The sequence below is a fragment of the Aquila chrysaetos genome, chromosome 6 (genome assembly GCF_900496995.4).
Source record: "Aquila chrysaetos chrysaetos chromosome 6, bAquChr1.4, whole genome shotgun sequence".
Classification (NCBI taxonomy): domain Eukaryota; kingdom Metazoa; phylum Chordata; class Aves; order Accipitriformes; family Accipitridae; genus Aquila; species Aquila chrysaetos.
This window is the reverse complement of record NC_044009.1, coordinates 2,906,956-2,929,488: the sequence shown is the minus strand read 5'-3', so window position 1 is coordinate 2,929,488 and position 22,533 is coordinate 2,906,956. Positions and strand designations below refer to the sequence as shown.

The 22,533-nt window shown below is 38.0% G+C and overlaps 1 protein-coding gene across 1 annotated transcript in view; it reads right to left on the bottom strand.

The window, feature by feature from the left end:
* The window catches only part of SSU72 (SSU72 homolog, RNA polymerase II CTD phosphatase), a 30,000-nt gene that overhangs the window by 6,888 nt on the left and 579 nt on the right, over nucleotides 1-22,533 (bottom strand). Inside the window, exon 2 of the mRNA XM_030016843.2 lies at nucleotides 15,012-15,155. Within this exon, the coding sequence (XP_029872703.1) occupies nucleotides 15,012-15,155 (144 nt within the window). The remainder of the gene's footprint in view (nucleotides 1-15,011; nucleotides 15,156-22,533) is intronic.

Below are 22,533 nucleotides of genomic sequence, written 5' to 3'. Positions count from 1 at the left end.
TCACTGACAAAGCAAGAACAAGCAGATTCTACCAACTGCCTGAATATCAGCAAGAAATACTGATGCATTCTCTCTCTTCTCTCACATTTGGTGTTTGCTTTTGCAGATGTCCTTTCATGCAAGCGTTTGCTTTGAACTGGGCACTTCAAACCCTCTTGCCAATATTATGCGGCAAAATCATGGACACAGGAAGTTGTTCAGTGCAACACCACCAAAGAAAATACCAATGATCCACAATATCCTCTCTAAATGCCTTCCCCCCCACCCCCAGGTAGTTTACAAGTTCTAAAATACCAAAATGTTTTGAGTTTGCCAAGTCCTCTCCAAAAGTCCCTACTGAAAGCAATTTCAATTAAAGATACTGTATAAACTATTCTCCCTAAACACTAGTAATACCCAGAAGAGGTTTTACAGAACTGAAAGTCTATCTGCTGGTTTTACCCATCTTCCACTGCTGCACTGAAGTAACTGTTTAATAGGTCCACTTTGCAAAATATGAGTAAGTCTTGGTAGAAACTGTGAACAGGCACTCTTGTTAAAGTGAAAGTGGCATATGGGAGAAGATCCACAGAATAACGCAGATAATCCTGAGAAGCAGAAGTGTTTTCTTGTTCAATGTATTCTCATAATTATCTTCACACATTGCTTATGATTAGAGTAATTCCTTGCTCTCACCTCCCCAAACTGGCATTGTATGTCATAAAACCTACAATGAGGCTAAAAAAAAAAAAATTCTCCCTATCCCAGAATACTGTTTTTCAATGTCCAGATACACCACTCCCATGTTGAAAGGTAACCATAACAATTGCATTGCCTTCACAAGTGTCCAATGTCCTGTTTTGCTGATAGTGTTTCTTGTGTAGTTGAATAGAGTGACAAAAACTTGGTGGTTACCTGACTATGAAATTCAGTAAAATGTAGTTTGCTGTTTTTGTTAGGAAATTGGATCCTTACAAACCTGAAAGGTATTTCTGGCTATAATTTTGTGAGAACTATTGCTGGAAATTCATTAAGAAAAAAAAAAAAATCTAGGGAAAAAAATGCATGTAGCTTTTTCAATATCAGTCAGCCCCTTAACACTGTATGATGATTACCTCTGACAGAGGTCAGCTGGGTAAAACATGTTAAAAAGAAGTGACAGGCAGACTTAGAACAATGACAACAATAAAAATTTCTCCTACAGATGCTACACGTTACTCCATTCAGGTATTAGGAAAATTAACAGAAAAACAAAACAAAACACTCAAGCACATGCTCTTGCATATTTACACTCTCTCCTACTTAGGTTTTCCAGGGTCTGGTCTGTATTTTTGTAACTGTTAAAGTTGTACTGAATATGCTCATACACTTGTATAAAAATCACTCATGGTGTAATTAATTTTTTTTATTGACTCAAAATGTAGCACTATCTCCCCATCTACGCCTGTTAACAATATACTTATTCCTCTGTTTAGCCACACTTGTGAACAGCAGTTATTCCAAGTTCTATTTCAGAAGCCCACTTTTTAGGAAGCTAAAGATGGTCTTTAGAACAACTTGTAAATCTGTCTATGAAGAATTAAAGGGAGTCTAGGCATTCTCTTCTTCACATCAAACAGCAGAATCTAGTAGGAAAGTGACATGGAGTTTCTCTGCAGGGATAGACAGTACTTTTTTTTTTTTTTTTTTTTTTTTTTTTTTAAAAAGAGCTCCTGGATAAAATATGGCATATTCCCTAAAGAACTACATATTGAGACCAATTCCCCCAATACATTAATATTAAAGTGGACTGCCAGCACCTGAAAGAGTACTAAATAATCTGCATTAAAATAATAGCCAAATGCATCAGATTTGACTTCCCATTAACAAGAATTCTGCCCCCCTCACCCCCCCAATATGAAGTGCTATCTATGTGTCACACCCAACCCAGCCTTAGACCTTCCATCACTTCCAGACCTCAAGGTTTTATGTCGAATACACTTCTCAAGTAGAAGCACAAGAGGACAGCAAGAAGCAAGCAAGCTCAGAAACAGAAGACAAGATTACAATAATGTACTGGCTGTAACTTGAGCATTTTTATCACCAAACAAGCTTATAGAAAATTACGTAAGAAAACCAAGTTTTATTTGCATTAAATAAAAACAGATACTCTTGTTAGGGCACAAAGCATATGGCGAGATACAGGGTACAGAAAACAACTAGTCTGCAGAGAAATTATTATGGATTATGTTTAGAGAACCTGTACTTGAGGTTGACAAAAAGCAACATATTAGCAAAGAAAAAACAGAAGGCTTTGATAAAACCCAAGATCAGACAGTTAAAGGTTGAGAGGTACACTGTACAACAGTAGACACATTCGAATCTGTCAGCGTACAAGATCACTGCTTCTTTTCCCAGAGCAGTAGGAATCAAGAATAGCTATTAACTTCATTGGGAATAAATCTAGTTAATGGTAAGGTTTCTTCCCCAGTAACTAGGATGATGGGGCATCCACCTACCATCTCAGATATAAAACAAGACTGCAAAATTCTGAATGAGAAATTCAGGAAAACGGGACTAAAATCAGAGTTGGACACAGCCAGATGAGTTCTGTTTCCCACTAAATTATTGTTTTGCAGAGCTCAGCATCCAACTGCAATCAGAATGCCCGATTAATTAAGCAAGGAGATTTCAACAGTAGCTCAACCTCCGAGCTTGATATTCAGGAATGGATAGACAGGAATGACCACCACCTCAGGCCATCTAAGTTGCATGTTTATAAAGGAATGAGTATTTTAGAACTTCTAAAACACCATCTGGATACCAAGCACCATGTAAGAAATACAAGCAAGAAAACTAAATTTCATGCCTACTTCTTCATGTTTCAGCACATGGTGCTGCATTTTAAGACAAAGGCTTCTTTGTTTTCATTTCTTACCACTGTTGCTTATAGAGCTGCATTTTAGTGGTGGTAATCATTGCACCCGGGCAATTTACCTTCAGAAGTATTTTTCATACCTTAAGAAGAAATTTAGATGAATTCAACCATGCAGGTTTAGATGGTTGTATGTAAACATCTACATCTAAGGTCATCAAGGTAGAAAGTCTTCCTTGATAGTCGGTGAAAAAGAATCTGCTGTATCGGTAGCCTAGCTACTCTGTTTTAATTCTTCCACCCTCCACGAAAAGAGACATCAAAAATACCCCTTCCTCTCCTCTTGGCATAAAGGCATCCAGCCAGGTCCCATCAAGACAACTGGTCTGCAGATGACTAAACTCAGATTAAGTGTTGCCTTATACAATTTATATACCAATATATTGACCTATTTAAAGTTAAAATCCTGGATGATGAAAGAAAAATGATCTCTTACTGATCAAAGTATTCAGTAAGTTTAACTCCCAGGTGAAACTGAAAATGAAACTTACAAGTGATTTGAGCTGAAAGTTTTGGGGTACATAAATTAATTACATAGTCATCTAAAAGATACTAGAGACCAATTCATTAAACATAATTGGGCAAACTACATTTGCTAAAATGTATACACACTTTTTAGGGAAAAAAACATCTTTGAAGTAATGGCTGGCACCCAAAGCTTCTACATCTTCAAACAAATCTGACATGCTGATTATTCATTTTAGTGCAGCTGTCATCATACTCAAATTCTGCAATTCTTCTTTGTGAAAAAACAGCATTCTCACACTAGTATGAATGGCATTTGCAGGTCTCTTTTCCCTATCATCTTAATTTATTTATTAGTATCTGCATTATAAAAAGAAGATACATTGTGTTAAACACTGCTTAGCAAAACGCCTTGGAACTAGACATTTCCTTAAAGGAAGTGTGTCTGGGGGTGAGACTGCCCAACCTTCTTGCACCTTCAGAATCAGTTCCTTTTACAGGGAATAAAAGACTAAAAACAGGCATCAGCACTACGAATTCTACTTTCCAAGCAACTGTGATTACAACTGCAAGAACTGCCTACATTCCACATCCAGAGCGCAAATTGCCTTTCATCTGGAATTGAAATTGTGTGGTTTTCGTACAAACCAGAGTTTGCTCAAGTCTTTTGTGGCACTGTGTAACTTATAGTCTTAACACTGAGAATATGCCATCCCAAAAATATCACAAAAATACTAATTTGGGTTAAATAACATTTCTGATAACATTTGTGCCAGCATTAATGACTTGCAAAGAACTGAAGTGTCACTTATTTTTCATCGCTAAGGACAACTACATAGCATTTCTAAGCTACAAGCTGCACAGATAAAATCCAACTGAGCACACGTACAGTAGTTGGTCCAAATACAAGCTAGCCATGCTCATTTCCTCAAGTCTGGCTGAGCTGAGGGCTACATACCCACACATCACTGAAAGAAGGAAAAATCTTTAGTTTAGCCTAGAACTCGAGTGCCAGACAATGACTTGTCAGTGCTGAACAGCTGAAACTATATTTGAGGATGAAACTGGACAGATACTAGCTGTCAAAGGGGAAAAGAACAGGCACAATGGCAAAGTCCACTGCCAAAGAGCTGGAGAAAGGATCTCACAGACATACTGAAGGGACTACCAGAAAGACAAGGATACCAGAGACAGAACACAAGATAACTTCAGAGATGGGGCATGTTTGACTATGCCATCAAACAGCTGACTATGCACTTCACCCACATGTGTACTTCAAGAGGAGTTTGATTTTGATTGCTGGAATCTACAGTGTCTTGGGCACTTGGCAAGACAGCTCAAACTACTCCTAAGTCCAGTACGTGACGTGGACATGTAACAAAGGAATACAGAAATCATCATCAGGACCAGTAGGCAAGCAAGAGGAAATCGTAAGAGGATTCGTAAGTATCACACATTACTTTTGGATGCTCTTCTCAGGTTTAGAAACAAGTGCCAGATTTCAGAAGATGAGCAGCAAATGTCGTAGGACTGGGCGGGGGGAAGTACTTTCAGGCAGCTGTGAGAGGTCTGTGAGAAAAGCATTAGTCATTCCATTTAATGTCTCAGAGAAACAGGGTCGGCAACAACTATTTTCAAATTGGTTTCCATTTTTGTCATTGCTTTGTACTGTAACACTCAAAGGCAATTTTCAACTAAATAGTTATAGCTGGATAGAGTAACTCGGATAAGGCAAAACGCAAGTATTACAAAACTTAAATCAATTAAGCCATTTCATTTAACACATTTGGGAAACCTGAGAACACATTCATAAAGTCAGCAGGACCACTTTTAAACAGCAGCATGCAGAGCAAGAATCATGCTGGATGAGGTCTGCGGCAAACATTCCTTAGTGCAACACTACAAACAGGATACTGAAGAACAGAAGGATGTGGTTAACCCACAGTCTGATTAACAACCAATTTTACAAAGCTTACATACACACAACTTGTGTGCCTTGGGTAAACGCTTCTCACAGTAAGCCCTTCTCACACTAGTCATTAATATGTCTCTATTCTTGCATTAAATTCTAAAGATCCTGAAGATTGCCATTTCTGACACCGGGCAGCAACAAAGCTAGAACACCTTCTCCCCCTCACCCCCACCCCAACTCACTATCTTCTGAAAATATAGTACTTTAATCACTTTGGGTTTTTTCCTGAAATGTATCTATGCTATGCCCATCAGAGGTATATGGCAGCAAGGTAGTCTGAATTTCTTTCACACCCCCCGAAGACAGACTTCAGTAATTAACACTACTTCAGATTGTAACACTACTTTCGCTACCTTGTATCAAATCAGTCAAAAATAAGCATACCATAAAGTAGCAGCATCACATCTGGGAAAGGCAGGCATCTAAATGCGTATTTCTATTTATATTAGATTCCCTCTTTCGCTGACTTTCTCTCAGAAGATTACTGTGGAATTTTTTTGAAAAGAGCTTTCAGGTATATGAATTTCTTGTGGCTGATTGAGCTCTATCTGGGATATGAAGCCCTTCAGACACTTCTTGCACGTACACTAGCAGAATACATGAACAAGATCTTCCAACAAGAATTCCATGCCAGCAACTATTCTCTATATTGAGTGGGATTTCATAAATACAGTTGCGTCAGACAACTTGTTTCTACCGAGATGGAAAGTAAGAAACTGGCACACACCTCTTCTGCCATTCCCATGCTAGACTTCTAAATTGTGCTGCTAAATACTTCTTTGTATGTTGGTCCATTGCTGAAACCTTGCTATATTTACTCTAGTTGAGTAAATCTGCCACCTGGATCCCCAAGTGCCAGAACAATTATATCTGAAACACATAGAAGGATATATGCTATCCTTCACAAAACGATGTGATCCAAATAATTCTGCCAATGCTTGAAGCACATGCCTGCACACACTCTTGTATACTCTTAAGAGTACAATGAATATGACCAGGGTAAAATGGTAACAATGGCCATCTTACTCAGATTTCTCTTACCTTTCACATTTTTCTGATCTTCCTTCCATCAAGATGTGGGTTATTGATAACGTTTCCAAATGCATCCAAAGTTTCCAAACAATCTTTCATTTCTATCTGTTAGAAGTTTTCAAAACGCTCCTCTAAGTCGCTGAAAGATGTTTTATGCCACAGTATGTGGCCATGGGGCAAGCCACACAGAAGTGAGTTTTCAAAACGCTTCATGGAAGCGGGTGACATAAGCCATCTCAGATGTAGATGGTCAGAAAAATTTGGCATAGTTCACTCAATTTCTACAATTTGTATCTCTGGCAGTATTGAGAAATTTTTAAGATCAGAGTCATTAAACAAAAATGATGAAGCATCAAACTTTCACTTGCTCTCCGATACCAAAAAGAGTTAAGGTTTGTCTTACAAGAACATAACTTGATCACTCTAGAGTCAAAAGCATTAAAATTAATTGCTAAACCTATGAAGATTTATTTCTTCCCAGTAAATTAAATGAAATTTCTTTCTTCACAATTGCATTTTTCAGAGCTATCTTCTAAAACTGTTGGTTTTGCTGCAAGTTTCTAGATGCTTTAGTAAAGGTAGAAGCTATGATTTCACAAGACTCAATTAGACAGAGCTGCTTAACTTGGAGCTTTAGTAAGAAGCAATGCTGGCAGCAAGAGAATGCTAGCTTTGCCTAAATGGAAATAACTGTGATTTATACCTAAAAGCTCTACCATTTTAAAAGGTGGCAGACATGACACTAATACTTCATATAGGAATTTTAAGTAGAAAATGCTGCAAGATGAAATGCTCTGGCAAAAAATTCCTTATCTTTAGTTACAAATACAAAAGCAAAGAACAAGGGGTAACGTATCTTTGCAAGCTTTGTGTGGAAATATACCTTCAGTCCATCTGTTAAATGTTTCCACTGTCTTTCTGTCCAAGAAAAATGGCATTAACATCCCAGAAGTCAGGCAAAGAGGTTTTACTCTCTTGCAACTAATGCTAGTTGAAGAAATTAGTCACTGTCCTGAAGATGGAAATTGGCTTGGAGTCAATATAAGAAAAAAATATGTATAAGCATCCCTTACGTTGGCACAGAAGTTGTGTTAAATCTGAGGTAACCTCTTCAAGGCAAGAAACAGTAGTCCACTGTCACTTCTCTCCCCTCATTCAAGTCTGGGATGAAATTGCCAAACTAGGACCAAACATAGCTATGCTCATTCTTATGCTGCAGACTGCTTTTAAGTTTTATCAACTACAGATTACAACAGGATCAGGTAAGATTTAAGGAAATGCCCAAGAATGGAAACAGCAAAATTTTTTACTTACCCTTATATAAAGCCCCTTACAAAGACGATAGTCTATAAACAAAGAAAACCCATGCTAAGGAGTTAGCTATGCAAAGAGCAAACAACGTCTTGCTGCATTTACTGCTAACACTACTTATGAAAGCTTCCTGTGCTGCATCACAAGCAACAGAGCCAATGCATTATGATCTTCTTATGCAGCAGAACATATTTAAGCAATGCTAATTGTGCATGGTACATTCAGGAGGCCAGCAAACGGCAAGGACATATTTTGGCTAGACATTAAAGTAGCCTTATTTTTAACATCCATTCAAATATGTGAAGTGTCAGACCCAAGTGTCACCTTTACTTCCAAGAATGCCCTTTTAAAGACACCTAAAGATTCAAACATATGTGTTCATTCACAGACTTCATACATTATGACTGAAACAGTTAATGGAATCACTCAAATTCTAAATGGATTTTTACAAGTTATCAGCCTTGGACAGGATCCTTTAGTCAGAATTCTTTAGAGGATCTGTTCAGAACTCACCTTGGTTAAGGAAATAAACCTTCCAAAGACTACCTAGAAGACAGACAGAATGGCAGAGGATGTTTTATATGCTGAAAAACATTTAATATTATACTGGAGTCTGTAGTTCCTACGGTGTCCCAGAAGTTCAAATACAGAGGAAATAATATTTAAATAATAAAAAAATATATAAAACATACAAATATATAATAATTTTAAATACTTCCTTTTTAATGTGAATGAAACCAAGATTAATGGCAGTCTGATCAGAAGCCAAACTAAAAAGTCCTGAAAACTGCTGCCTTTGAAAGGCCTGAGATTCTGTGAAGTGTTTTGGTCTTATGATTCTTCATGGAGAAAAAGGGATTGGAACTCAGCTTATGGCTGGAAGCATATAGATTTGCAGAAATGTGCCTCTTAAAAGATTGTTCAAATCCAGTTTAAACACTACTCTCCATCCTCACCCCTTCCCTCCATTTCTAGGAGTATTAAAGTAGTTTGAAAGACACATTAAGAAAGAGAGACTTGCACTGCACTGCACTCCGAAGTTTTGCCACTGACAGGCACCGGGCCATGATTTCAACCATTTTTAGCTTTTGCAAGGTCAGGCTTCAAAAAAATGGAAAAAAAACCAACAAAAAAAAAAAACCCCAAACACATCTAAAATAAAACATTCTAAAGTGGTTTACAGAGATACAGAAACTACCCCACTGACCACTGGAATGAGAGCTCAGAACAGAAGCTGACGACTGTTTATCGGTTCAAAATCCATGAAGAAAACCAAATGAAAATGTAAGATAAATACATGCACAAAGAGCTTACCTGAACTGGAATTTAATTAAGTTACTCCTCAAGATTGAGCTACAAGGCCCCAACAAGCAGGGCGCAGATGCTCTGCAGATCTCACTAGTCCTCCTGTGCACCCATGCAGTGGTAACTTTCCCCATTAACAACTCAAGGTTGCTTTGTACAGCCTCCAGTAAAGTGGTCCAATATAAACGCTCCATGTATTAGAGTATTTCATTGATCCAGAAGTGTCAGGAATTACTACTCAAGTATTATGGATCTTAGAGCTTTGTTACAGGTGGCAGAAGTTTCTGCAACAAACAAATGGTATTCAAAAGAAACTGGGGAAGTGGTTTAGAGCAAGATATTCCTGTCACTGCCAACTTTTCTTCCAACAGCTTTTCCTTATCAATGCCTGCAGTCATCAGCTCCAGCCATGAATCATCTGGGTATCAGTATCATATGCCATTTTTTTGAAAGTGGGAAAACACAACTCAGCAGCAAGATCCAAGATATTATTTGATACTACACATCTCTCAAGAAAATGAAAGTGTAAGCCCAATGGAAGGAAGGTCTTACATAACCAAATTGAGAGATGTGAAGCGCAGACAAAAAATTCTGGTTTATGCTCTAGACTAACTATATCAGAAATCAAAATCCTTACATCTATTCCCTTATTTACCAGGCTAAGAAAATGGACTAAAGCCACTACTTACTAACCGGCTTCTCCACATGAGTTTACTCCAATGTTAAGTAGATACATTAGAGCAAACTGATCCAAGAACAAGAATTCTCAAGAATCTGACTATATGAACCCTGGAATTCTAAACAACTAAGACCAAGGCTGTAACAAACGGATGCTACTATCCTCACAATATATGCGACACCTAACTGGGAAAATGTGGTAGATGTAATCCTGGACTAGCTGCATACTTACAGAATTTTAGTTTATTAGGTGTGTTATGACAATTTCTTTTCAGTTTTAGTCCCCAATTTAAAAATATTAATCTCTTATTGACTCCACCCTTCAGACTGAATACAGAATGACTTTCCATTGACCTGTAAGATAGTCTGACCATGGTCCAACAAGAAATTCTGTTTCTTGCCTTGAGCAGAACCCAGCAACACACACTACAACAGATATGCAGTATTTCAGCAGTCAGCTTATCAATTCTGTGGCTGATGCCAAGTAACTTTCTACTACAGTTCAGAGACACAGCACAAGAAACTGATTCCTTTCTTCCAGTTAAGGGAGAGCAGAGGAAACCTTCTGGAAGAGATGACTATTAATACTCAGATTGTACCGTCCCATGAAGCTAAGCTTGACTCCAAGACAGGAAATGCAGTTTTTCTGCAAGGAAAGCCTAACTGCAGTGATGTCTGACTAAGATTTCAGCACTAAAGGATCTTCCATTACCACCCTACAAAGACAGAAAAATTATTCCTCAATATAGCCTCACTGCTTCTGGATGCCCCCTCTTCTCAGCTAGTCCCAGTCCTCTTTGTGTTTATTCCTCTTCATGGGCACAGGAGATGGTGTCTCAAGTGAGACTGAAAAGTTTTGGGAAAGGCACAAAAAAAAAAAAAACAAACCAAAAAAAAACCCCCACTTTCTCCTACACAGTTCTAGTGAAGCCAATTTAGCTCATATACTTCCATTGGCCTTCCCCATCTTCTGTAGGGAAATAAAGATTTCAGCTTTGTTCATCTAGACCCTGTGAAGATCTTGTGCATGCCAGAACCTGCTTCAGATTCCCCCCCCCGGCCCTTCAATTCTGGAACTGCTATACATAGTCACTCAAGCCTATGCTTGCTCGAAAGCCACCACATTTTCCTCTACTGATGTTCTACCACAATGCATCTTACCAGTTAATAGAGCACATCTTCTTAGGCAGATGGAAGACTGGCAGATAAACCAAGGATAAGTGTCAGCTATGGGGAGACCATAATGCTGCGAATATTTACTGGCAAAGTGGTCTGTATATAGCAGAAGAAACCGGTTCCACTTGTTCTGAACATGAAGGGTACTATTAAAAAAACCAACCAACCACCGCACATCAGCAACAGCACAAAAAGTACCATATGGCTATCCAGCTTAAATAGGGAGTTCACAGAGAAAAAACTAGATCCCAATCACCTAGATTATCACTACCTTTTTTCTTTTTTTTTTTTTTTTTTTTTTTTTACAGAAGAGAATCTTTATGTCTTTGAGTGAGACGTACCAAGCCAGTTTTTCCTTCTTCATTTCCGAAACATTTTCCTTGCTAACTGAAGTACACCTTTAGTAGTTTCTTGAGGACATGTTCTGACCCCCCCCCCAATTTATATCATCTACAGATCTAAAACTGGAATACTATCTACAGTTAGAGAGCAGGTCAAATTAAAAGGAGAGGTCAAAAAAGTAGGAAACAGAGCAGGAGGCCAAGCTTGCAGAGTAGAGGTAGGCTGCCTAGAAATTCTAATAAAGAAACTGATCTATGGAAATCATTAGGTATCTTCCATCTGAGGAACACAGATACATCAGTGTTGAGAAAGGGAAAGAAACAATCAATCATGGAGTCAGTTAATATTGATAAAAAAACCCAGGAGCTACAGCTGCAGAATTTTGGTCAAATTCCCACTTGAACAGTTCCTATCCCTGGGCATAAAATCAATTGCTGCTGCAGACTGAAATTGGCATTTAGAAAGTTTCATCCTTGACTAGTTTTTGCATTCACTTGAAGGCAAGGCTCACCAGTCTTCCTCTATTTTTGTTTCATCTTTAAAGTCACCACCATATAATTAGAACTGAGTCCTTAAACCCCTTCACACAGCTGTAAGGGGCAAGTAATCATAGTGGCTCATCTTTGAGACGTCCAGTTACACATGCAAATACAGCAAGGTAATGTATCTATACTACACTGCACAGCCCCATAGAGGTACCGTAGACCATGGTCATGTCTCCTACAAATTAGTAGTAGAACTCTCTATTGTTCTCCTAGAAATAATAGAGTAATATTTTAGAAAGCAACCAAAAGCCACATTCAGAACATCCTTAAATGATTTTGTCGCAGCCCTCTATTAGGACTCAGGGAATTTAAATGCTATATTCTAAAAATGTAATGGTAGATGTGGGTACTTACTTTAACTGTAAGGTTTAACTACCACATCTTAAAAAGCTTTGAAGTACTTCCATTTTAGTTATACTGTAACCACCTACTCAACTGAATCTGTATGCCTGACTCCCATTAATCCCTTATTTCTGTGCTTCTGAAATTCAACATATGCCTTCAAGGTATGTAAGCTTATGCTCTGTATTTCACTAATTAGCCGCAATGAAGGTGCTTTTAGTCTCTGCAGAGTGGGGTTTTGATAGTTCTCCCCCCTTTCCACAAACGAATAAGAGAGTTTCAATGGATCTTCTCACTCTAACACACTTTTAACCTTGCTCTGACTGATGTCCAACACTGCAGCAGCTCGTTTCTGTTTGAGACTACAGCTTTCTGAAACAGGGGTAATTTACTTGGCTGGCCAGAGAACATTCTAAGTCCCTTACAGCCACAATTTCCCTAAGTATCTAGCGTCCATAATGCTTTGGACCCCTGCTGGCATGCAGAACTGGAGGAAGGACATCACTCCTAAGTGATGCAGTACTGAACGCTGAGCACTGACACTGCATGCATCCCATCAATGGAATGTGGGAACAAGCAGACAGTTGTCACCAAGATACACTATTTCAAACCACATGGAAAGGCTACAGATGATGATCATCTCCACTTAGCTGATGAAAGCAAGGCTGGGGAACAGAACAAGCAGCTAAATCATATGAAGAACCACACCTTCTTTTGTTTCCCCATAACAATTACACTCAAAGCCCATGAGAAAAGCAGGCCCTCCCACCCTTCAGCAGGTAATGTCTGCATGCCCATCACCTCTATGAAGCAATGCTCACCCAAAAAACCTGAGAGTACACATGACCCTGGTTCACAAAAAACTACTCCACAACTCTGATGAGAGTAGGTCTGGTTTTGGTTACTGTAAAAGTCTTTACCCTCAAAACCCATTTCTGGAAATGGAGTTGCTTTATGCACTAACAGTCTTCACTCCAAAAACCTTAATTTACATTATCCGAGAATCAAAAACGCAAAGATGTAGAGGCAATTGTTCTTGCCATATTTTCCTTGCAATGGCTATTGTTTAAACTTGCTTTCTTTTATCTTGAGAAAAGGTTTAAATGACATTTGGGGAACACAGCAACCATCTCCAGCATAGAGCAGAACCAAAACGGTAACTCCAAAATAAACTGAATGGGGGGGACTAGGTAGGCTTTCTGTTGGTTTTAATCTTAAAGCATTGCTCTATTCAGTACAGCAGCAATGAGGAAGGCAACAAGGAAATTACAAGTCATTAGTGCTTGTTAAAATTATTTCTCAATCCAAATAATTTCTTTTGAAGCAAATGTTTTTTAATCAAGATATGGCATACCTCATTAAGATGGGTTTGCAAGATTTTCCTTTTCTCTATAGGCAGAGGGATTAAAAAAAAAAAAACAAACCCAGCACATAACACATGTGATTCATTACAACTATACCCTACATTTTGAATTTTTTTAAAAAAGGACCTCTAATTAGATATTAGGAAACCAGTAACTCTGCAAGGCATACCATTTGTGTGGAACACCAGGCAGAAAGGTATTCCGATGTTTAATCAGTTCTCACTGTGCTGTATAGCTTTAATCAAACAGCCCAGCCCTTAACAGAAGTCTTTCAATGCCCAAAGCAAAAGAAGCTGCCGCTCTTGGGTCTTGGGGAGCTCAAATTTACTATTTCTGGTCAGCAAATACAACAAAGAATTTGCTGAGTAGCAGTAGTAAGCCATAGTATAATCTGTGCTACCAAACAACTGCAGAGCTACCTTTCAAAAAGTTATTGAGTCTGCTGACTCCTTCGTAACAGCTTGAACTGGTTTCTACCACATTCCAAGTTTTCTAGTCTCTGACAACCTGTTTAGTCTTATTCCAATTTTTTCAAAAAGATGCAAGAAAACTGGGCTGTTTGAGTACAACTAAGACATTTAAACCACGTTAATACTCCTGGTGGATCTTCAGATGACCATACCCAAGATTTTAGGAAAAAAAAAAAAAAACCAAACTTATACTGCTAAAACGTGCAGAGACTGCTCTATTAAATTCCCAAGATTAATTTTGGGGATACTCTAAAGGGACTCTAAAGGGTCCTCTATCTTTTAAGTAGAAATTCAGCATATACCGAATCTCTTATTTAGGGTAAGTTTTCTCTTTCATATTTAACATTAAAATAAAGTAATAATAAAAAAATCACATCCCTTGTTGAGAAAAGAATATCTAGAATGAGTACCCTAATTTTTGTAGGTTTCTGGGTTTTCTTAAAAAAAAAAAAAAAATCAACTTTAAATATAGATGTTTTAAAATCATGCAGTTTGACATTAGTCATGGTTTTAAGTAGTGTGCATAACCTTGATCACCTCTGCTCTCCAGGACTAAATACGTTATTGGGCTCTCCTATGTCCATTCTTCATAATATACTATAGGATTTTTATTTTTTTTCAGTGCACAGATCAAATCGTGTATCAAGAAATTCTCATTGAGAAGGGTGAACTCTTTAATGAAAGGTATCCTCTCTCCCAGAGAAAGTATACTGTAAACCTTACCTGTCAGTTTGTCTGAGCTAAATACAACATTAATGTCGAGGTGGTCGCTCTTCGCATATCCAATATCAGGACAGTCTTTGCACTGAGAAAATACGATCCACAGTGCAGTGGAGGTAATGGACAATCTGTGATAGTATTAATGTGCTTTCATTCAAGAGCTAAACATGTTAACACACTACAAAAGAGCATTCTGAATGTGTGCATTGTAACTCAATAGCAATTTACAAGGGAGCATTAGAGGCCCATTGTAAAAAAAACCTCCTATAAACTTAAAACAGTAAGTTTGCCAGTCAAGCAACTATATATTCCTACTGCATAATGCCAAATAATGAATTACACCTTTCAAGGATGAACCATATTGGATTTTTTAAAAAGGCCATGCCACAGGGATACAGTTCTTTGTCTTTCCTAAGCAGATCATTGTACATCTGATCATATGTTGTTTTGAAATCATAAACATTCGGCTTGTCCGGTGCTGGTCCTGGCAGTTTCACATGAGTCCCTGTTCCAAAGGATCGGACACTGAATCCTCGTTTGCTGAAAGACAGAGGGGAAGAGGGGGGGAAAAGATGATTAGACTGGATGGACATTAAACGCCAAAGTGCTGAAGAACACATACGGAATTTTAAAAACACCTCTTGGTGATCAGCCAAATCACAACCAAACAGCTGGGCAACTCTTATCAACTAAATTGCCAAGCATACCCAATGTGTTTATTTCCTTGCAGTTACAACTGCAGTCACAATTGAAACTCACACACCATTTCTAAAGGAGCACTAACATTTTTTATGAAATTTTCTTAGAATTACAGTACATAGTGTTTTGGATATTTCTTTCATGCTTTCAGGCATCTTGGATTTGCAACAAGCATGCATTCTGTATTCACTCTTGGACAATACACTATAGGCAGAGATGGTTTTGTCTTGATATAAGAAAGTAAGTAACAATACCAACAGATCAACACTTATGCATTCTGCTAAAGTTGCTGGGCTAACTACATTAATCCCCTCACTATGCTGCCAAAACTACCTCTAGTGTAATTTAATTAGCCTAGTACAAACATTTGTGTGCCTGGCACTTTTCTCAAGTGGACTGAAAAACATACTGTGTAATTACCTTTACAGAAGTGGGGCAGATATTCTGCTGGCTGGTACCTAAAACTCTTGGATAAGCAAGGGATAGCTTCATTCCATTCTTATGAACAACTTCTTGTTTAATAATTATAATTAAAAAAAAAAAAGAGGCAGGAACCTGCTTGTCTTTAGGGGTAATGCCAAAATGTTACTTCTGATTAACCTAAATACACCTACTTGAACCTCAACAAATACTTCAGTAATGTTAAGAAACATTACAATATATTTGTTGAGTAACAGCACCAAAAAGAGATTGTTTTCTGGTGGTCCAATGGACAACGTTACATGGTAAAATACTGCCACTTGTCTAGAATGCTGAAACATTTGAATTTATAATGACAATCTAACTTCTGAAACACATCAAGACCATGGCTTAATCTCATTTTTTTTAAGGACTCACACTTTCAGCTTCAATGATTTAGCAGAGACTGAGTAGAGTGAACGTTAAAACAGAAACAAAAAGCAAGCAAACAACCCAACACCTGCCCTCTCCTCCCCTGAAAATAAAAAAAATAATAATTGTAGAGCCTTCTTCTGAGAAGAGCAAACAGGAGACTGGGAACCAATGCAAGAGTCACACCTTGACTCCTTGGTCTTCACATACAAGACAGCAAAGAAATTCAACAGAAGACACCAATTCAAAGTGCATGTTTGCCTTCAAACGGTGTCTTTGAAGTGATCCAAAAAGCTTCTATGGAGATACTGTGATCAAGCTTTGCCCCAAGCTCAAACACTGCTATGCAACTATCAAGTGCTATTTCCCTTAATCTGTCCTATTGGAACACAGCCCCTCCTTTCTCTCTTCTTGCTTCACTACACTTTTTCTTCCAGCAACTATTTATAGGTTCCTATTTCTGTAAACAGACAGGATACATGATGATTTTTTGCTTCTTTCTGAAGGACTAATGACTGAAAACGGATACAAGTAGAAAAAAGTGCAATTCTTTCCCCCTCCCAGCCCTCCATCACATTAACGGTGACTCATAACTGCACCAGTTACATTTAGTTTATTTTCCCTGCAATACTTCCAGACCCAAGTTTTTATTCTTCTGCTGGACGTGAAGAGAGCCATAACATGTACAGTACAAACTGCAGTCCTAAAATGTTAATGTTTCAAATTTATGTTTTTCCAGGTGTCTCACCCTTCTTCTTTCCTTTCTATATCTACCACTTGAAGCTATTTTGCTAAGAATTTTAATACCAACTAACTGAGAAATAGTGCTTTGGCACCTTGCACTTTCTGCCTTCTTTCCTTCTCTCCCACATTACTGCAAAGCAGTAACGTTATGATGGAAAAGTATTTTCTTCTATGCTTTCCTCCTAACTTTTAATTTTTCCTTTAATGTTATTCTTTGAAATAGGTCTACTTGGGTCACACACATTAAGAAGCCCATCTCCAACTGTAAGAAATGTCCTTCAAGTTCACACGATCTCATATAAAGCAAAACAGAAATCTTCATTTGAAGTTCCACACATCAAAAATTTGTGCCTCTAATGCACAGAACCCATTGAAAATTACTTCCTTGAACAGCCAGAATATGCATTTCTCACATGGAATTTCATGCTTTGAGACTAGAGGGTACAGTTTTTACACTATTTATGCATGTGCTGGTTTTGGCTGGGCTAGGGTTAATTTTCTTCATAGTAGCTAGTATGGGGCTGTGTTTTGGATTTGTGTGGAAAACAGTGTTGATAACACAGGGATGTTTTAGTTACTGCTGAGCAGTGCTTACACAGAGCCAAGGCCTTTTCTGCTCCTCACACAACCCCACCAGCGAGCAGGCTGGGGTGGCACAAGGAGTTGGGGGGGGTACACAGCCCGGACAGCCGACCCCAACTGACCCAAGGGATATTCCAGACCATATGACGTCACGCTCAGCATATAAAGCTGAGGAAAGAAGGAGGAAGGGGTGGGGACGTTCAGACTTATGGTATTTGTCTTCTCAAGTAACCATTAGGCATGATGGAGCCCTGCTTTCCTGGAGATGGCTGAACACCTGCCTGCTGATGCGAAATAGTGAATGAATTCCTTGGTTTGCTTTGCTTGCATGCTCGGCTTTAGCTTTACCTATTAAACTGTATTTATCTCAACCCCCAAGTTTTCTCACTTTTACCCTTCTGATTCTCTCCTCCATCCCACCAAGGGGGAGTAAGCAAGCAGCTGCGTAGTGCTTGGTTGCTGGCTGGGGTTAAACCACAACAATGCACCAGGTGTACTATTATGAAATATTCTGAAAATGTTTCAACACATTTCTTGCAACAATTGGAGGGCGGGGGAGAGGGAAGAACGCCTGCACAGAACCATTATTTAACAGAGCCTGCTTTTATTAAGCAGCTGGACAGATCTAGTTTAGCGAGTCATCAAGTATCTGTTGTAATGTAGCACAGCCTTTTAACAATGAACATCTTCTACAAGAAATATATGTAGTATTGGCACTTGGCCTAATAAAACTACCCAGAAGATGGAAAATAATGAGCTTCAAGTTTACCATAAACAGTGAAGGGTAAGATATACTAATATACTATCCTAGCACTGATTTCTGAAAATGTGAAGCTTAAACATTAGCAGACCTGTGAATGTTATGAAATTTCAGGAAGCTGTTTCTATTAATACTATTAAGACCAGTGTATCTAAACTATCAATATACTAAGTACAAATATAAGCCAGTATACAGATCTCATTTTCGGCAAGTATGCTCCCCTCAGTTTAAGTCCAAAGCTCATTACAATGAGATCACATGCACCACTCATGTGCCCATGAGTTTATAGACTTTTAACTGAAGAACCTGAAAACAGTCATTCCATTTCCCTCCGAAGAATCTCAGAGCTCACTGCAAATACTACTTCTCACCTGGGATACAACTGCTGCTGAAAGCAGACATCAACATTGGACTACACTAACAAAGCACTAACACACAACAGAGTTGTTAACACTCAGTTTCAGGCACTGAGAGGAGAAGTAATATTAATCCATGCAGATTGACATGAACTTTTATCCACACCTTTCTTCCATTTCATTGTTATCTTGGGTTCTCACACGTGCTTATTACATTAAGGTATTTTTCAGCTTACTGTAATGTCGTAACAGTACAGCTTCTCTTCTTCCAACGGCCAGTAATAAGTTTCACTAAACATTACAGCAAACGCAATAAATCCTGCATTACCACTCACAGTGGTAAATATTTTCAGGGGACAAATCACTAATTTTAATACAACCCCTTCCACAACATGTAGCAGGAAAATAACTAGCAACAGTGCTCTCCTCCTAGACCACTTCAAAAACATCTTAGGCCATCCAATCAATATTAAAAAAACCCACAACCCAAACCCCCCAAAACCCCACCCCACAGGTGGAACAGCAGGAACACAAGCACTGTTAACTAACTTTGATTAAAACATTAACAACTTTTTGTAATTTGCATTATCACTGATAAGCTGTCAAATGAAAGGGTTTTAATATAAAAATGTTAAACATTTCCTTCTTCTTGATGGTTTACCAATACAATTTAGGATTTCTTAAATTAAGCACTACAAATTTCAACACCTCACTGCATTTAACTGCTGACAGAAGCTGTGACTAGCTATTTATGTAAACTGCAAGGGTGCAACTTCAGTTCTCTTACATGGTCAACGTTGAACTACAAATCATAATATCAATACGAAATTTAAGTTTCAGCTACTAGGGTTTCAGTATTTAAATCTGTTCACTGCCACTAAGACTATCTCATATTCACACTGCTAATTTCTTAACATATTTAGTTTCCTAAAACAAAGGAACATATATGTACCTTAAGCACATATCAGCATCCTACAAGTTTTCATTATCAGGAGTAACACTGAGACCCTGAATTCAGGAGCCTGAGATAGGGTATCTCTACCATAGGAGCCTGAAAATACAAAGTCACCGGAGCACCTCCTACACACTGGGAGAGTTTGAAACTATAACTTCCTTTTAAAGGCCATCAGGGTACTGCCAAATAAATACACCCAAACGGAAACATTGAAGTTGCTGTATAATAAAGTCTGGTAGCAAGAGAAGTGTTACCCTTCCACCTTCGTCTTCTATGTTTGAAGGAGAACCATGGCCTAAGTCTGCACACTCTATGGCTTAAAAAAAAAAAAAAAAAAAAAAAACAAACCACGACCTACATACAAATTATATTTGTAAAAGCAAGAAATTTAAGATGAGTAAGATTTGACCTAGGGACTGGTTACAGACAGATATCCAGTTTGACAGCTTTTAAGGAAAGATTATGTCTTTCTGCATAGTCTTTATTGCTTTTCCTCTTTCCCCTTTGCTTTAGTGTCTCAGCATACCCCTATGGTGATGGTAACTATTCTATCAACAAACTTCAAAAGACCTTCAGTCTGACTTCTGTTGGAAGATTAGAACAAAATGTTTCAAACCTGGTTAATTAGAAAATATGCATGCACACTACAAAGCAAACGGAAACTATACTGAACCAAGATAACAGTACAAACTGATAGATTGATTATTCAGATATGAAAAAGATCTAATGCATGCATTTGCTTCCCAGAAGCACAAGTGGCACCACAGAGAAATCAAATACAGTAAGGATGAATGAGAAATTCAGGTTGGTAAGTGAGACTCATTGCAAACTCTTTTGGAATGAACCACTGCAATTTAAAAGGAAAAAAAGTTTGTAAGTGTCCAAAAAAGGTAACTCTTATTACCTAGTACATTAAGTTTAAAGAAAGAAAGAAAAATAAACCCAAGCACACACCCACCCCCCCAAACTGTTGAAGTGTGCAAAGAAAGTATGTATTACAATCTTGCTTTTCTGAGTCCAAAAGAGAGAGAACACCAGAATGTTATAAAATGTAAGTACATTAAGATGTTAAATCAAGCCTGTTTAAACCACTTCAAAATTTCATGCGTTAAAAAGGATAAACTACCAAGAAGAAACATAAAAGCAAGAAGTGATGGACTGCAGGTGCTTCCAAGAAAAGCATACCATGTAAATGGAACATTTCAGCTAGATGTTATACGTAGAGGGCTAAATTTTATGTTTTGCAAATGCATCAAAAGTTAAAATTTGCTTTAAAAGGAAGTAGTATACAATTAAGTTCGATTTTTAGTAGGCACTAAGTAGGCCTAACATTTGGAAAGTAAAATAAGCTTGCCTTACTGATAGATATTTTTCTCTGTAAACTGAAGAATGGAAAAAGCACACTTACTGATAAAAATTCTACACAAAAAATTTGGATTAACTAAAACCTGTAATTCATTAAAACACTGAATAGACTAGAGAAGTTAATTCTGAAACCTGACTTACAGCATTACAAAAATCTAAAAGACTCAAATACAAGACAAACACTTCAACAAAAAAATTCATTTTTATACATTTCCTAGCATAAATATTTTCAAAAAAGCCTGTATAAAACACTTACAGCAAGATTTCATGCTACACATTACAAAGCACTGTTTATGTATGTTCATTAAGGTGTTCAACATTGAAGACTGGACTCCAGGCTTTGTTTTCAAATAGTCACCTGCAGTTCTATAGAATTTGTATCCTTTAAAGTCTTGTAATCCCTTAACAAAATACCTTTAAGTTTCATAATACCTAAATTTCTTCCTAACTCTTCTTCCTCTTTTAATCATGTGTTCTTTCAAACTGCAGTGCAACACAGAGGAAGACATTACCCTGCATTGGTAAATCAGACTGGCTTTGAGCCAATGCAGACATTTTCGTGAAGTTTACTGGCAAATGACCATTCTCATTGCATGGGCTAGTTATTTCTTTAGAACAGCATCAGCAGTTCATCTCGATTTTACCATTTACGCTATTCTTGCTATAATTATGTAGGCTGCTGCTGAAAATAAACATTTTCCAAATACATATATTTTGTTAATTTTTAATTAAAATCTTAAGGGAGAAGAGACTTTCAAATAACATTTCCCTGCCACATTTGCCACAAGAACATCAGTCACACCAGAAGTGATTTATTTCTTCTGCAAAAACAGAGAGGAAGGCTAGACATTAGAAGTAAATTTAACTTTGTCCTTAGTACTCAGGTTTCAACTAAAACTCAGTTCCAGTATTATTAGCAGAAAAACAACAGAATAGCAGCCCCCCCAAGCAGCTATTGGTAACATCATGTCTTCATAGAACTGCCACAGGTAACATCTGATGCCAAGTTTAAGCATTAACAGCATCATATGCTGCTCACAGTAAGATGGCTGCCAGACCAGATGCTTCGATTATTTATTCATTTCAAGGTGGCTGTTTATGATTTAAATGTAGCACACAATTTACACGTAGTTGTTTGGCTTATTATGCTAGCAATATGTGTATTTTAACGCAAGTGTTACTTTGCATAACTTTAACAAAAAACCCCCAAACCTTCATCGTGTCCCTGCAGTGCATAGGGAAGATTTAGGAACATGACTTCAGGCAGATCAGGTCTCTCCTGTCCGTCAGTCCATCCCCAGTCTCCCATCTCCCCTTCTGAATTCAGCCAAGCTGAAAATACTTGCAGTGCTAAGTAGATAAACCCTCACAATCTCAAAGACATTTAACATTCTGAACCAAACACTTTGTCCAGTTTTCCTGCAACAGGAAAAGGCTCCCTTTCAGTGCACAGAGCGGCTCCAGTCTTCAGATGCATTAAAGAAACAAAACAAAAAAAAAAAAAAAAAAAAAAAAGAGAAAAGGAGCATTTAAGTTTTCAGATGCCGAGACACGGGAGCTGTTCTGCGCCTGTCGAATTCGCCAGCTCGTGTTTTGCAGCACTGGATCCCGAGGTCCGCCAACGAT